The sequence below is a fragment of the Ischnura elegans genome, chromosome 5 (genome assembly GCF_921293095.1).
Source record: "Ischnura elegans chromosome 5, ioIscEleg1.1, whole genome shotgun sequence".
NCBI lineage: Eukaryota > Metazoa > Arthropoda > Insecta > Odonata > Coenagrionidae > Ischnura > Ischnura elegans.
The window spans coordinates 2,562,444-2,580,208 of record NC_060250.1 but is presented as its reverse complement, the minus strand read 5'-3'; the positions used below and the strand labels follow the sequence as shown (position 1 = coordinate 2,580,208).

Sequence of the window (17,765 nt, the reverse complement as noted above, 5' to 3'; positions counted from 1 at the left end):
ATTGCTATTATGCTTTTATTAGATTGAAATGTTAGTAATTTGCACGTAATTAAAAAAAAAACGAGACCAAAAACGACGTATTTTAAGCAAGGAAATAGATGGAATAATACGATGGTGATTTTTGGCGAAACGCGATATCCTCGTAGCTGCGCTTCTCGGCAGTTAATTCGGCATTTTGTTCCGAAAACATGATGTCAGGTCGTTATCAGTTATCAATTTACGAGCTATACTATAAGTCTCACTTGTCTAGAGTTACTGACGAAGGGATATCTTCTCAGGATTTTTGTTTCTCCCTACTAACAATCCGAATTTATCTGCTCATCTGGTGCTACGATAGTTAGAAAAGAATGTGTATCTTTAGGGTAAAAAATTTAATGGCGCAGTCATATGGTCACGCTTCGCCCTCTGCAGTATGCTCAGCGTACCTCCGTACGCGATAGCATCAGTTCCGAACTTCACCTCGTACGAGTGGTTCCCTACTTTCCAGGGTGGCTGGACTTCGAACCATCGAGTGTTTTCCATGTGGGTTTAATAAAGTCAGGTTTCATTTTCACTAGTTTAATTTTATTCGTCTTCGGACCATGGCCCCTCCGAAGAAACTTTTGAGAACTTTAAGAGATGGACTGAAAATAATTGAACATGAAGAAAAGAATCCGGGCTAGATGCGCGTGAATATTATAGAGCACCTTGGGTTGTCCGCTAGCACATGACGGTAGGGGTGGGGGTAGAGTGAGCTACCTGGAGAAAACAAGTAGTGATATGAAGGCGAAGATCCAGGTGGGCGTGCCACTGACGATTAACGCAACATTGTTCACGCTTTACACACTACCTCAATTATATTAAAAATATATTCATTAGACAGGAACAATTCAAGTAATAGACTATTTTTGGCCTTCGTGATCCATCTCACAACCAGTCACTTCGCCGGCGAATGCGGTTGTTTTAGGCTCAACATGCACATTGCTCTCGTGAATACGTGTACTGGAAATGGTGTTTGATGGATAAGAATTTTTACATTAGCCTGAAATCCATAATAGCAGTGTAAATGCCGAGTGGAGAGCAAACATTTTTTTAGTGAGGTGGCGTTTTCCTTCAGAATTTTGAAAGAGATATGGGTCGAATCAGCAATATGACCTGTGTGTCTTGATAAAGTACTACTTTTCCTGTTATTATCTAAAATATTGTTTGAAACCTTTAATGAATATCTTAATTACTCGCATAAATCCTGTGTTTCCTGGGACATAGGCAACCTAGCAAAAAATAAAGCATTGTTCGTTTTTCTTCATTCATTTTATAATCGTATCGTTATTTGGAAAGAAAGATTTTCCTCTAGTGGAGTTCCATAAAAGGAGGGTAGTCTTAGAATCGTGTTCGTCTTAGATTCGTGCTAATACGGTGTATGGAATTGTTTTTCGATTTAGTATGTTCTGTAACAATTTTCATAAAATATTTTCCATTAAATAAGAAAGAATCAATTTAATATATGTATTATATAAACAATTTAAATGAAATATTTTCTGTAAAATAAGAAATATTGGGGTGAGGGAAATTCGGTTACTGTGCAGTAATAACAATGTGCGCAAAAAACAATCTCTCAGCGAGGAATGAATAAAGGACCTCGAGTGTCCGGACAGAAGAAGGTCCGCAGGGTGTTCGGCGTCCAGGCAAGAGCGCGGTTGGGCTGCTGCTTTTGTCGGGCCTGAATTTTGCGAACGATAGATCACGTCATATCACTTTTCATAACAGATACAACAGATATCACTTTTCATTGCGGCGTTAACATTCACGGCGTTTTTCGCGTGCGTTAATTTTCTGTTGATAAACGGCCATTGATTTTCTTATTGTTGGCTTATTAACGGACCGTGAATTTAGCGAAATTGAGACCGTGAAAACCTGAAAAAAACCGTGAAAACCTGAAAAATAACCGTGAAAACCTGGAAAAAGTCGTGAATTTCATTATTCAGGTAGAGTGGGAACCCTGCTAGCATTTGGCCTCCTGAAACTGGGAGAATTGAACATGATAGGCTGGAAAAGGTCAGTTGGTGAGATGTGGTTATTTACTGTCAGGAGAAATGAAAAAAAACATTTTCGGCTGACGTTGTATTTCTCGAGGCTTGAAGACTAACTTGAAGCTTAGCAGTATGGTTGTATTCATAATTAATTATGTATACTACATAATTAATTACTATTATTATTATTAATGTGATAGGTATTGTTTATGTTAACATTTATTCTTAATCAATAATATTACAAACTGATCAACAATTGTTGCTCTCAACATTCAAATCAAATGTCCTCTTGGAATACATGGATGAAAATCGTGCAAAGCAGTTATTCGTGTTTTTGACTGTTGTCCACCAATTTTTAAAATCTGAAAAAAACTATAATTATGCTTGGATGTATGGGTAACAATATATTTTTTTTCGGCGTGTCTATTGTTTCTTAAAATTTTTAATTTAATTTTTAAAAATTCAAACTTATGTAAAACTTTAGTTTTAAGCCAAAAAATTTTGAAATCATGATGGTATATCATACTATTGTATATATAAAAAAAATGATATTACAAAAATAAAAACTGGAGATATGGTTAAAAAACTAAAAATCGTGTTTCAATTTTTTTGGGGGTTAATTGCCATTGTTAAGGCCTGAAACTTTGGGGAAACGCATAATTTTCTATGCACTTTAAGTGTATATTTTTATTTTTCAAAAGTTCTTGGGGCACTTTTCACCATCTTAACCTGCTAGACCCTTCATGGTTTCCTAGCTTCAGGTTGGTCCTCGCCTCTTCTGTTTTACTGCAGACAAATACTTTTGTTTCCTTTGCATTGATTTTCAGCGTATGTATATCTAGTTTATGTAATTTTTCCTAAGTTAAAAGAATTTTCTTCAGGTCTCCTCGACTCTGCTTTGACTGACATGTCATTGGCAAATCGCAGTCTGTAAATTTTCTCATTGTGGATTTTCGACACTGGCCCTTTGTCTTCTATTTTGTTGGCAGTAGCTTTCTCAATGAACATGTGTAAAATCATGGGGGACAGAGGAAACCTTTGTCTCATTCCTATCCTTATTCTTGCTTCTTTGTTGCTGAATCCAGGTGTTGCAGCCACTTGGCCTTTATATAAATTGTGAAAAATTCTCTGGCCATAAAACACTCCCAACTTTTTTCAGGATTTGAGCATTCTATTCCAATTTACGTTATCGAAAGTCCTTTCTAAGTTCACAAATGTTATGAATGTATGTTTGTTGTTCTTCTTCATTCTCTTTTCTACAAGCAGCTACGGGCATTGTCCAACAGCCATACGAATGAGGTTCTTCTTGAAGCTCCTTTTTATGCTTATGCCATTTGGTCTCTTTCAATGAATTTATATTTGGAAGCAAATTATGGATTGCCATCCATTGCACTGCTGCACTGTGACTGGCGCAGTTAACGTTTCCTCCATCATGATATTATTGCTCCACCTTGTCATAATTGCCTTGGCCTACATTTATACCTTTACCTGTCAACATCAGGATGTTCTTTTTCTTGTCGCTTGTACCGTTTTGGTAGGTGAATCACAGAAGAGGAATGTCATATCACCGATCTATCGTGATTTTGATGGATGTGCTATTATGTATGTATTTTATCTTGAAACCTCTTGCTAGTGAAGCTCTACCAGATGTATTATTCATTAAGTGAATTGATGGATGATCAAATACATGGATTTGATTGAATCTTTGAATTCAAAGATTTTATAAGAATACAGTGCTTCCATGCTATATCTCTATTCATGATAGTTATTGGATTAATCTCTAATGAGTGGACTTGATGAAGCCTCAATTTTACAAGTTCCATGGAAGAAGAGGAGAAAGGAGTGGATCTTGTGGTAACATTTGGCCTTAGAGGTTATTTCTTCCATGGTTATTTAGTGTATTATCTTATATATATATATGTGTATGTATACTAGCTGACCCGGCGAACTTCGTACCGCCTAACAATCAATGAACTTACAGTTTAGTTACACCATTTATAAATCAAGAGCGGCTGTATCGTTTTTAATCATATTTCATTTATTATAAATTAAATGTGACAATATTGATGAAATAAATATGATTATACGCATTCAGTTGTTGGCTATTTGTGTTATTAACCGTAAAAAAATGTTTTTAGGTCTATGTCTGTTGTGTAAACTTGGCCCGCTCACGGGGCAGGTTAATGCGATGCTAGGCCGACGCTTGACGGATGCTCAAAATAGTGCAAGAAAAGCCCCGATGAAGCAGTATTTGTATCAATGGACTTTAGACGTGCCAGTTATAGTATCTCTATTTGGAAAAAATCCACTGCGTTAATGTGCTGCATGAGTAAACGCACCACGGTGCCCTACACATTTGGGTTTAATGTCTTGCATCAAGCGCCTTCTGATAAACAACAGTTTTTGTTTTGTTATCAGGTGCAAGATAAATTGGATGAAGCTAAATAAAAATAGCGAAGCGAAGCAGGGACGCAGCGAGTGGGGATTTGGGGGATAAACCCTCCCCCCCAAAAGCTCAGAAAATCTTTTTTAAAAACATTTTGTTAATAATATTAGCAGGACGCATGAGTCACAAACGAAACATATTTAACTATTCACACAGCCGCAAAACCCACCATTTTGAACCATTTATCTTAAAAAATGTCTGGGGAGGGCCCCCACACCTCTCGCTTACCTTGGCGAGTTTTCTATACCCTACAGACCCGCCAGTATTAGCTGCGCTTATCCTTAATTCCTAGCTGCGCCCTTGAAGCGAAGGAAGAAATACAACGGATGGTTTACCAACTTGTAAACATACCACGTATCTCGTACCATACCACGTAAACATACCACGTACCCCATGAGAAAATCATGGGATTTCATTAACATATGAGAACAAACATCACAAAAACTGAAAGACTGACCATGCGATTTGTTTATCATTTTCTCAAATGCAACACGAATTGGAAACATATTCTGGAACATTTTGTTGATGAGCTCACCTTCCGATGAAACTTATTTGCAAACATTCTGAGGAAGTGAAATCAAACTGCTCGATTCCTCGACAGGAACATGGACATTACCGATGGTCAACAATTGCTTCGAGCTTTGTTTACAAACACGGTAGTGAAGTGCGAACTCGAGCTGGGCTTACAATTATCTCGAATTAAATTTTTTAAATAAAATTTCAATATTTCGAATATATTTAGTATTTAAAATGTTATATTGTTACGAAGTTCTGTTATTAAATTGGTAAAATCAAAACAAATAATTTAATTTGTAGTTTTGACTGACTTATCAATTGTTGTGTTACTTACTCCTAAAAACATATCCCTAATGGCCGTTTTACATGGTACACGGAATTGCACAGGTTAGAGCTGCATGGAATGGCGTGGAATTGCACGAATGCATGAACGAAATTAGAACATGGGCTATTTTGCCGTCTCACGTCCACGCATTCTCGCATGTGTTCTAGCAATTCACCGCTTTACAATTTTGATTGTGCCTTCGCACGTACGTCAGATTACGCAATTCCGTGTGCCGTGTAAATGCTCTTGGGCATTCCTCCTTGAGCACACCCAGTTTTGTAAATGTTTTCTGGGCCTACTTGAAGAGTGTTGAGTCGTTTGTTTTGGTTGCAGGAGTCGTGCTGGCGCGAGTGGAAACTTTGGGGTGAATTTTGGAAGTGGGGGAGAGGTGGCTATGGGAATGGTGATGCATCCCATCGCCAACGAGACATTCCTCTTCTGCCTCTGTCGAGATGGCCGCTTGAGGATGTGGTCCACTGCGCACAAGGAGTGCAAGCTGGCCACATACGTATTGGAGGGGACAGCTGAGTCTGGCCGCAGACTCCTTCAAGGAAGTGAGTTGCTTTCTGTGAAGCCAGTTAGTTATGCAGTGTTCAGAGTCACACCAGCTGCTTGGCTACAAATAAATAACTATAGAATTATCTGTGCCTCCTAAAATGTAAGTTCTAGTCCATGTAATGCTTGTTTACATTCCTTGAAAATGAGACTGTCTTTGAGTTACTTAGTACCCATGTATATTATGCATAATAGGGTGGTTTCCTATAATTTTTTTATTGCCTAAATCGAAAGATTATTACTCCTGGAGTGCGCATTTCATGCTCTAAGATTTTCGAATGACGATATCTAATTTTTGCGATTAAACGGAAAGTGAAAAATTTCAAGCGTGCGAAAACGCCTTAGCTGGAATGCTGGGAAAAGTCCGTGTGACGTATTTTTGGTTCCAGCTGTTGGCGTGTGAGGTGACCTTGGGGCGAGCCATGAGCGCTGATATGACGCAGGCTGCTAGCAGGTAGCCGAGTACCCTGCTAGCAGGCAGCGCTTGCCTTAAATAAGGATTATTATTCCCCTATCAAACGAAGGAAACTTTCCAAACCTAATTATTTTTAATGTGTGATTATTAAGAGATGTTTCCCTGAGCTCTGTGCCTCATGCATGCATTAGTAATCTCAGACAATGTAAAACTCTTATCTACTCGTATAGAAACTAGGTCCCTGTGACGTCACGTGGAGTGGAATCGCATGGGCGCCAATCTGGCCTTTTTCAAATGAGGTTAAAATTGACCATTGCCATTCGTCTAAACTGGGATTTCTAAAACCAAGTAATTAGTATTTTATGAATACACTATTAATACTACAAATTACATATTATCTTTGAATGGCAATATTCCTATCATGCCAACCAGATGGCTTAGCATCAAGAATTCCCTTATAATTGTATGAATTTAAAGTTGCCAAATTTTGAATGCACCGTAGACCTTTAATTGTATTAGAGAAAAATGAGAGAAAAATTTATTGCTACTGAAATTTGCTTTGAGTAGAATCTCCATTGGATCTCTGCTCAGGGCTTAGATGCCCTCTGATACATCCAATTAAACATCCTTGTGTATAGGACTTGGTGAAATAATTTGATTCAATTACTGTAAGTACAATATGCTATGGATAAGTAATAAAATCAATGAGTGGGGTGAATGAGTTGTCACAGTTATGCGATTAGACATTGTGAATTGCTGTCCAAGGGAAAATAGCTTTGCAGGGCATTTTGGCTCCTCATGCAATGTAAATTTTAGGAAAAATAGATGAAATCAAGTTCTTCCACTCCATCATTTGAAAGATATATTAATGCATTTAATAAGAAACATGTGGTTAAAATAGTTCTTCTATGTATAATTTCATTATTTTGGGACCCAAAAGTTCCCTGCACTGTCTCAGGGAAAGGTTAAGCAAGTTCTTGTTGGTAATATCAACTGTTTAAAATTTTGGACAATTTGTGATAGGATGCATTGCATTAGAAGAACAAGGCATCCAAGTTAGTGGAAGGTTCAGGCGTCTACTTATCGTCAGATTGAGAAGAGAAAAAGTGTCTGAAGATTCACTTTGTGAGGTGGCAAGAGGACTTGCTCACTCCACAATGCATTTGATGAAATATGGGTCCCAGAAGACCCTTGGTTTTTGGGATGGACCCAGTATGAGTGTAGCTTTGCATCTGGAAATAGTGTTGGCCTTGGCTAGTTCACTGAGATGTGGCAGAGTAGATGGGTGGTTGGAGGGTTGCAGCCAAGATAGTTTCACCCGCAGCTAATGACTTTGGCTGTGCCTGTATTATCCATGTGCATGTTGATGTGTCTAACCTAAAGTTGGCAATTTGTGACGTTGCAATTTATCCTTCTGAGGAAGGTGGGTCGAGCTCCTTTAAAATGCAAGATTTTCTCAGCCCTGGTGAGCTAATTTTGCTGGGCTGTGAAACATATGAAATTAGTGTACTTTTGGCTGCCATGACCCTTTGTAGTATTTTATTATAAGCTTGTAGTTGCACTCCTGTTGTCATTGGGCGGTTAGCACTAAATAGATCAGTGTTGTAGGACATATGTACGTACCTCACTTCATGCTCAGACACCTCATTTGCTCCTCTTGTCTTGCGTGACTCCATTTTTGCAGTATAGTACATATCCTCCATACCAATCACACATGAAAAGATGGGTTGCCCATTGGCTCATCATGTTAATGACTGTAGTTCCAGCTCATATATGTCTCTCTCCATCTATTCCTAAGCTTATCCATCAATTATTTTGCAGCCCAGAACCATATGCTGAGGAAAGCTGTCAGTAGTGATGGAAACACTGTGTTCCTGGGGGCATACATGTGTTTCTCTAATGAGTGTGCCTTTTGTGTCCTCAAGCCTGTCTTGGAGTCTGGAATTTATCAGTTGATTCGACTGGCTACCATCTATGCTCCTGAGGTGAGTAATGTTTGTCTATTCCACCAAGGGCTGGAAGTGAGTGAGAATGAAACTTAATTTTTTCTAGTAAGTTCTGCATGGAAACTGATCGGGTCAGTGGAACTGCTGGGTTTTCATATTGAATGCAAACTTATGGGTTGTTCAGACATGGTTTCTGCCAGTAGCGTGCCATCCAAGCTGCTCCAAGCGTGAGAATGCTGATTAAGGCTTAACTCTCTGTCATATATAATGGGATACATGTGTAGCATGCAGGCTATCCTATGCAGTCTATACAGGTTTTTGGCACCAAAGTAATTTTCAATTGCAATAATCCCTATAATAGTGTCTGAAGATGATTTTTGAAAAAATCAGACCCTTAGTGTAATGGAAATTACTCGGCAAGACAGATGTTGTCTATTAACCAGCTATATCCTTCAAAACTACGTGCTTCTCTAAGTTTGATATGCAATACTCTTTGCAGTATATATGCCATGGGATGCCCACTCATGGCAGTAAATTTAACACATCCTCTGGAGTAAAAACCCTGCGCAATCTTTCCATGTTCACCTCTGAGGTACAACGGCATGATTTTTATGAGTAAGAAATGCATATGGTAGCTATGTAAAAGTACATCACTAGTATGGACATGCAAAAGTTGCAAATGCGTTAACGCAAATTCCGGGGTTTTCCCATGAATAAGCGAATTTTGTGTTTATTGCGATTTTCTCCAATTCATGGGCGATTTTCACCAACTCATGCGATTTTCACCATTTTTTTCTTCTGCTCATGCTTCTCTAATGAGATTGTTTTTCGAGGCGTACATCTAAGCCTTAATTTTTTCACTGCATTGGCTGATTTCCGACGCGACGAATTTCCATTGGCTGCCGTTCACGGCACAGTGCTGTGAGATGTCACTTATGAAAGTGGCCTGATTTTCACGGCACCGTGCCGTGAACGGCGGCCGGCAAAAAGTCGTCGCATCTGAAAGTAGCCTCAAGGTAGCACGGTGTGTGTTTCACACCATAAACGGCGGACCGCCGGGGTGCATTGAACCTTGCCTTGCTGAACGTCAACAACACCGTGCTGTCAATTGCCCGATTCCACTTGTTTGAAGACATCCATTGAGACCAATGGTTATTTGAAAGCACGGTGCCGTGCTGTTGACGATTCGTCGCGTCGGTGAGCTGCCAATGTAGTGAAAAAAATACAGCTTAAATATACTCCTCGAAAAACAATTTGGTAAGAGAAGCATGAGCAGAAGGAAAAAAATGATGAAAATGGGGAACTTGTATGAATTTCTTTATTTCACAGGCGGACAGAAAATTATTTTCTGAATACAACAAAGAAAACCGCATGTAAATCTGAGTTTTCCTTCGTGAGATATTCAATGATAAATATAACGAATTTTAAAGCGCGGGAAAAACTCCCTCACCCCCCAAGCCACTTCCGACGAAGCCTCTATGACGTCAAAGGTGTCTAAACATCACGCGAAGCTATTGTTGTGATTGTTTGTAATAGTTGCCAGCTGTTGTGAGAGCTTCGTTTGTTAGACGTGTTGATTATTTTATATTTAAAGCAAAAAATCCGACGATAGAGGCTTGGAATCCCTCATATTTTGCATTATTTATAATATAAATATCTGATTAAGGGCATAAAATATAAAACTGGAGCAGTTAAACCAAATATTTTATAATACCTAAATAACATCATTTTAGGAGTATGAGCCACGGCTGTTGGAAGGGTATACGTTAATTGTAAGTTGATGTTATCGACGGCATATCATTCATTTAAGTATGTAATTAGAACGATTTTGATGTTTACTAATATCCGCTTAGCTTTTATATACGATAACTTCATCCATTTATTCGTAGGTATCGGAGAATTCGTCGTTTAGGACTGCCTGTGCTTGTATTATGAGGTGAATTCCAGTCAATGCAACTTTTTTCTCGCTGATTGGAGACATCTGGGAGCATTTTTGTGCCTAAATAGTGTTATTTTTGACATGACATCTCCCGTTAAGCTACTGCTAATAATCACTGTGCCAGTGGTTGTAATGCACAAAGTTTGACAAGGTTGAAAAATATCGGCCAAGAGTTATCTGTGTTCCATCGTGATTGAATTGTAAAAAGTGCTATTACGCTATCGATAAATGTGTAAAAATTGTCAGTGGCGTGCTAATCTCCGTTGTTCACCGCAGATATGACATTTCACGATCACGCTATCAAGATCAAAACTGTATGTGAAGTTTGTTATTCTATCATTTCAACGAATAGTAGTGAGAAAAGTGACCTGTGTCACATGCGTGGGCTAATTTAAATCAGTTAATAAATAGTTGTATTCATCATAACGAGTTCTGTTATTGTAAGTTGTGCGTGACGAATGTAAGAATGTGACAGTGACATCCAGTTTTTGATAAGAGTATTTGCCTATTTCCCACTATATTTTTATGATATATGGTAGTATATTGTTTATGGATTTACCTATATTATTGAAATAGGTTGTAGCTTGTGTGTGTGTTAGCAGCGGAACCGATTCGCGATCTCACATGTGGATTGTGTGCAGACCGTTTTGCTGTGAATTCGTACCGTAGGACGGATAGGACTACCTTCTCCGCTAATCCGGCGTTGCCAAATTCAACAGCACAGCTTACTCTAATGTCAAAAGCACAGCTTATGATCTTTATCCTCCAGTATTACAAGTTTCTTTTACAACTCGATTTGCCGCCGACGTATAGCAATAATTTATCTTAACAAATTCCATGAGGGTCGTGACATCAATTTTTGGTGTCCTAAAAAAAGGCTGGTGTCCTAACACTCCATGCCACACGCCTTTTAGGCTGCTTGCGGGGTAATATGTAGACATAGATGAATTTCAGGTGTACTATTCGAACGAGTGGCAACGTTATCAGCCATTTTTCTGATAACTAAAACACACAAAGTGAAACGCTTGTACTTCATCATCCCGATGCCTTATTATTAATATCCCAAGTAATAATCTAGGCACAATAGCAATAGGAAAACTTGCCCAAGAATAACAGAACAAAATAAAGTGACGATGAGCGGCTAAATACTCCCTCAAAACAAATTTTACACCATGCCCTCAGCTTATTTCCCTACTCCCTACAGTTGTTTAGGCACCTATGACGTGACGCCTGGCCTCGGCAACGCTCGGGTGTCTTCGCGCAGTGGTCGGCTCAAAGAATTTTTTCTCGATTTGAAATGCAATTTCTTTATTTCTATTGATGTTGAATGGAGAAACTGAAGGTATTTTTGTGAGCTAATGTATCCATTTGACTTATTCAAAATAGTTTTTAGAGCAATCTACGACCCATGCAAGTTCCTCATTGCGTCTGAGTTGGTGAAAATCACCCATGAATTGGAGAAAATTCATGATTTCCTCAAAGAAACTTATTTTAGGAAATAAGGCAACTTGTTTGTCTGCAGGGTGTCTAAACCGCATTCACGATGTCTACAAAGTAGCCAAAATGCTATTTGAATCTGATGGTTGACTTGATAAAATTACTGGAGGGTTCAAGCTAACCAAATGCTCGCATTCTATAAAGAGTTATCCCTTTCACTACCAATGACGAAAATATATGTCAGGACATTTCCATACCCAGGAGACCAAAGGCGAAAATTTTCGTCAGAGATTTTCCTATGCAAGTGAACGAATGCTGAAATCACACATTTCCTTGATCTTCTCCTTTTATGACATTCGTGGGTTTGCAGAGTCTTAGTTTCGGCACCCAGCACAGGCCATAACTGCCGAAATCCGGGAGCATGAACGTAGATCCCTCATCTTATATTACCCCTCTTTGTGGCAAGGGACCGCAGTCATACAATTGTTCATTCAGTTAGTTTGCGAAAAAAATACAGTAAAACCCCTCTTTTACACTTTTGAGGGGGACAAGGGAAAAAAGTGTAAATCGCGGGAAAGTGTAAAATCGAGGTTAGGCACAATTTAATGAAAAATAACCCCTTTAAATATATTTAAATGTTCTATTTTTCATATGGATCGTGTTCTCTAGGTTGGGACAAGTCAGGAAAGTCAGGAAAGTCAGGAAATAGTCAGGAAAAAAAGTTTTGGTCAGGAAAATCAGGAAATCGTCAGGATGAGCGCCCGAAGAGTCAGGATGGATCGGATTGTGTGCCTTTTGCTGTGCCGCCGGCCACCGCACGCCGCACTGGCGGCAAGCGACAGCCGCAAGATGAGCCGAGAACGCCCGCGCCGCGCTGTCTCACCGCCTCCCTTCCCCTCGTGCTAACCCGTGCCGAACTGGGCTGCCGCCTTCACCGCCGAAGCAAGGAGTGCTGGCGTCGCTCTGCCTGCCGCTGCATGGCAAGGTTCTCGCATGTGTTCTAGCAATTCACCGCTTTACACGACGCAATTTTGATTGCGCCTTCGCACGTACGTCAGACTGCGCAATTCCGTGTACCGTGTAAAACGGCCTTTAGACACTCTTAACCCTCTCATGCATGCATGCATGCATGAAATCCTTTGGAGTAATCAAAAAATAAAATAAACATGTGACGAGTGCAAAAAGTGAAAAGGGTTGAAATTTTACATCGCTTGCTGCAGCGGTTCCAATTAGGCAAACGTTTAGCAAATAATTTAGACTATTGAAAAGGAACCAACTTCAATATTGAGCTCAGAGAGAATTCAGAAGAGTCAAAGCATTTTTAGAAAATTTCTAGAAAACATTCAGCAATGTGAGTCACTTAAAAATAACGATCATTGATTATAAAATAAATTTTGAAATTACCGATTGCTAATTCAGATGCACTATAATTGAATTCATATGCCTACTTTTAAAGCTCCTCTCGATCACCCGTCAGGTATGCTATCAGCTAAATAAAACTAAAACACATATATGCATATGCTTTTCACTAAGGATGACCATGTCATTGCAAAACGCTATTTTCTCACCATGCGTCTTGTCGTTCATTATCATGCTCTGGAAAAATTAGTTGATAATTGAGAATAGAGAAAAGTATAAAGTCTGAACGCAATGAAGATTACCAATAAATCTGGAGCAAAGTATCAATACCTGAATTAATGACTTTTGATCGGATAACCAGGCTAAAATCTCAAAAGTAAAAAGAATCCTTCACTTGGAAGAGGTTCTGATTCAATACAGTTGCAAGTACATATGACGTGAAAAGAAAAAAAATTGAAACGGTTTATCCTAATTTACCTTAGAAGTTTAGCAAGACTACCAATTTATAGCTTGTTCGAGTGAAGGAATAATTACCATAAAAAATATAGGTTTCTATCATGCGATTTACGATCTTTCCCGTGATGCCTGAGAAATATTTTTAATGCGCTAAAATATTTTTGAACTTCAATTATCACATGTTATGGGTTATTCTGCTCAGCCATTGCCTGGAAAATTGCTCTGTATTATTTAATGGCGTACAAAATAATAAAATTACAACTAGTTTTTAGTCTCACGTCTAGAAATGAGGTTGAATGATTTCTTACAATGGGGATACAGTGGAGGTCATGCCTTTCGGGTTGATGATGTAAAAACATAATTGTCTTTGCACGAATAAGTATGTTAGGTAATTTATCTCAAAAGTGGAAAAAAATCTAGCTTATCACATGTGATAGGAGCATCGCAAATCTTGTACATCACTTCTTTGGTATATATACATATTAATTTTGACCGATTCACTTTCAGCGATATTTTTTTAACGTGTGAGGGGTATTAAGAGGTTGTTGGTGCCGATTTGTATATCCATGAAATAAAAGGATTCCTAAATTCAAGTGCCCACGTGTAGTATGAGACGTTTCGTCCAGCTTTCTTCGTTTCTGACAGTTTGAGCACGTCGCCACTGTATAGCGGGAGGCCGGCATACACGGCAGTGTAACGCGCTCTTCTTCCACAAAAAGTCATTTTATCATTTGTGGACTACTGAGACCATTAACGGAGAAAGCGCAGGAAATATTGACTACATTGTGTTGAACGCATGGCGACGCAGCGTCTCAGGAACCTTAAATGAATTCTGTACTACCATACGACAATGCAATAGCAAAGTTGCATTGGGTCGTCTGTGACATAGTAGCGGCTTGGTAGGCTCATGCGCAGAAGCGAGTGAGGCAACCTTAGGCTCTAAACCTTGGCTCCACGGTCGCTCCTTTTCCGCGCCTTTCCCCCCACACCCCCCGCCATCCCACGCGCTCCCCGGGTCTACGCCCGCGGCGGGTCAACAATAACAGTGCGACGGTGACGAGTCCGGACGAGTCGGTGTGCCTGGAGAGCAGCGGAGGTTGCGTTTTCTTCATTGAAGGTAGGCTGTCACGAATATTAGCAAACTCACTGTCGTGTTATTTTATCCACTCCATTCGACTATTCATTGAAACTTAATGGTGCTGTAGTTCAAAATGAGATTGTATTATTTTCAGACCCGAATGCTGAGGCCCATTTCGTCTCTAGTCATGGTCGGGGGAAAGCAGACGTATTGGAACGAGGATTGGTCAAAGGAGCTTCATTTCAGCTGCTTCTCACCAAAGACTTCGACTGCATTAAAGCATGGATTGCCAGAAGGAAAACCAACATCTTTCTACTGCTCGGTGTGCTGCAAGACGAATCAACTCGGCAACATGGGTCGCGGTGCCCTGACTAAACACCTGTCATCAACCCACCACAATACTGCCGTCGAGAACAAGAAGAGCTGTTACGGGATCAAGATATTTTGTTTGCCTTCCGCTAAGAAGGTAAGTGATGGTGAGTTATTTGTAAAATCTTCGGGGTTTTCTGGTTCTCTACCCCAGCCTGATTTTTGTAGGTGACTACAGCAACTCCCTCTACCTCTACATCCGCGTCGGTGAACCCCACGGCGGCGGCACCTGGTTCCTCAGCATCGGGTGGGACTGCAGAAGACCCTCGGGACGATCCCGATGACCCCACACCAGCTTCACCTGCCTGCACATGTTCATGCCCATGTGCGCGATGTACCAACGAAGTTATCGCCGTCCCGAAGACTGCTGGTTTGCAAGGTCTTAACACCTGGTTAATGAAGCAAGATACTACCAAAGCTGAGATTTTGTGGTGTATCTATTGTGTAACGAGCCATACTTCTTTGTCTTCTGGGGGCAAGGCAGTGCAGTTATTTCCCACAATGTTCCCAGATAGTATGATTGCTGCAAAAATGGAATTGGGTCGGAACAAAATCGCCTATTCACTTGTACATGGTTTAGCCCCACATTTCCATGATGTTATCACATCTAAGTTAACCAAACTGGATTTTGTGGTAGTTTTATTTGACGAGAGTCTCAATAAGTGTAGCCAGAAGACTCAAATGGATCTTGCCATTAAATTTTGGTGTGATGATCAAAATGAAACGGTGACGAAATATTATGATTCAGTGTTCCTGGGTCGCTCAAGGGCGACTGATCTCATATCGGCATACTGCACAGCAATTCCTAGAAGTGTGCAGTCTCATGTGCTTATGGTTGGCATGGATGGCCCGAATGTTAATGTCAAGTTCCTGAAAGATCTCCAGATTTATATGAAAACAGAGTTTGGTGAGGATGAGCCACTGCTGCTGCTCATGGGGTCCTGTGGTTTGCACGTAGTTCATAATTCCTTCAAAGAGGGGGTTAGTAAGTGTGGCTGGAATATTGTCATGTTTCTCAGGGCCTTATACAATATATTTAAGAATGTGCCTGCCCGTCGCAGTAAGTATACAGAGTGGACAGGCTCTACTACTTTCCCAAATAAGTATTGTGCAGTGAGGTGGTTGAATAATGCACCTGGTGCCGATAATTGCATCAAAATATTGCCAAACGTAAAAACTTTTATTGAAAAAGTGAGAACTGGACCTGAAGAGGATAAAATAAAATCTGCCGGCTTCTTGTATGTTGCAAAAGCTGTTGAAGATAAGATGTTGGGGCCTAAGTTAGCCTTCTTCTCATATGTTGCAAGACTTGTTGAGCCATTCTTGACTACTTATCAAACCAATGACCCAATGGCGCCGTTCTTGCACACGGACCTGTCGAACTTAGTGTCGAACCTGCTTAGACATTTTGTCAAGAATGATTATGTAAATCGAAAGTCAGATGTATGTAAAGTTGACATTACCAATGAAGACAATCTGATTCCTGTGAAGAACTTCAATTTTAGTTTTTCTGTAAAGGACGCTCTCAAAAAAGTACAAGTATCTACTCCAGAAATGCTGAAGTTCAAGGAGGAGTGTGTGCTCCTGCTGAAGGCTATGGTTAGTAAAATTCTTGAAAAGGCTCCCTTGAATTACAAACTCTGCAGAGCCATAACTTTTTGTGACCCAGAACTGATTTCACATTCCAAAACTGCCGTTTCTACTCGACTGAACGGCTTCTTGGAACAACTGCACAGCCGCAATTGGCTTCCTGCAAGTGAGTGCGACACTATTTTGTCTGACTTTAAGGTGCTCTGTGACAAACAAGTATTTGCTAACGCCTGTCAAGAATATGATCGTCAGAGGCAGAGACTAGATCATTTCTGGAGAGGTATCTGGGATCGTTATAAGTGCTCAGATGGTTTAGTGAAAGTGATTAAAATGGCTCTGATCATAAGCCATGGCCAAGCTTTCATCGAGCGTGGCTTCTCCATCAATAAGGAGATAATAGTAGAGAACCAATTAGATATGTCTTTGGTGGCTCAGCGCCAAGTGTACGACTCAGTCAACGCTGCTGGTGGCGTAGAAAACATAAAAATATCTGCTGAAATGATCAACAGATTTCGGCACGCGCGCTCCGAGTATGAAGAAGCAAAGAAGCAGCGCCGATCTGAGGACGCTGAGGTCGAAAAAAAAAGGACCCATGAGAAGATGATTGGAACTGAAGTTAAGGAGCTTCAAGCCAAAAAGATGAAAGTGTTAGCATCAAGCCAGAAGGAGGCTGATGCCATTGATGAAGAAATAAAAAAGTTGACTGGTACTTTCTAACTTAACAATGGAGTTTCTAACTTAGACAATTTGTGAAGTGCACTTTAAATTAATAGTGATTTTTTTGTTCACCAAGTTTTTTTTACTGTTTTGACTAATGATTAAGTCACAGTGATTGCTAGTCCAAAGTGGCCATATTTTGTTTGGAAAGTCAATATGAAAGAACTATGATAATTTGTGAAGTGTACTTAAAATGAGGAAATAGTGATTTTTTTGTTCACCTTGTTTTTTTTACTGTTTTGACTAATGATTAAGTCACAGTGATTGCTAGTCCACAGTGGCCATTTTTTGTTTGGAAAGTCACTATGAAAGAACTATTATTATGTGTGAAGTGTACTTAAAATAAGTAAATTGTGATTGTTTTGTTCACCTTGTTTTTTACGGTTTTGACTAATGATTAAGTCACAATGATTGCTAGTCCACGGTGGCCATATTTTGTTTGGAAAGTCACTATGAAAGAACTATGATAATTTGTGAAGTGTACTTAAAATAAGGAAATAGTGATTTTTTTGTTCACCTTGTTTTTTTTTTACTGTTTTGACTAATGATTAAGTCACAGTGATTGCTAGTCCACAGTGGCCATTTTTTGTTTGGAAAGTCACTATGAA

The 17,765-nt window shown here is 39.6% G+C and overlaps 2 protein-coding genes across 4 annotated transcripts in view; both read left to right on the top strand.

The window, feature by feature from the left end:
• LOC124158421 (nuclear pore complex protein Nup160 homolog) overlaps positions 1-17,765 on the top strand; it is a 213,792-nt gene that overhangs the window by 33,160 nt on the left and 162,867 nt on the right. For both annotated transcript variants that reach the window (XM_046533501.1, XM_046533500.1), the window contains exons 6-7: positions 5,630-5,850; positions 8,088-8,251. In XM_046533501.1, the coding sequence (XP_046389457.1) occupies positions 5,630-5,850; positions 8,088-8,251 (385 nt within the window). The remainder of the gene's footprint in view (positions 1-5,629; positions 5,851-8,087; positions 8,252-17,765) is intronic.
• Positions 12,259-17,203, top strand: LOC124158422. Of its 2 annotated transcripts, XM_046533503.1 has the most exons (3): positions 12,259-14,520; positions 14,636-14,947; positions 15,019-17,203. In XM_046533503.1, the coding sequence occupies exons 2-3, from the start codon at positions 14,642-14,644 to the stop codon at positions 17,155-17,157; spliced, it is 2,445 nt and encodes an 814-aa protein (XP_046389459.1). In that variant the 5' UTR covers positions 12,259-14,520; positions 14,636-14,641; the 3' UTR covers positions 17,158-17,203. The 2 variants fall into 2 exon arrangements, with proteins under 2 accessions (XP_046389459.1, XP_046389458.1); XM_046533502.1 differs by having other exon boundaries at positions 12,259-14,947.

Coding starts and splice junctions, on each gene's coding strand:
- LOC124158422 (XM_046533502.1), top strand. CDS start 14,615: ATGAGATTGTATTATTTTCAGACCCGAATGCTGAGGCCCATTTCGTCT. Junction 14,948..15,018: donor GTTTGCCTTCCGCTAAGAAG/GTAAGTGATGGT, acceptor TGATTTTTGTAG/GTGACTACAGCAACTCCCTC.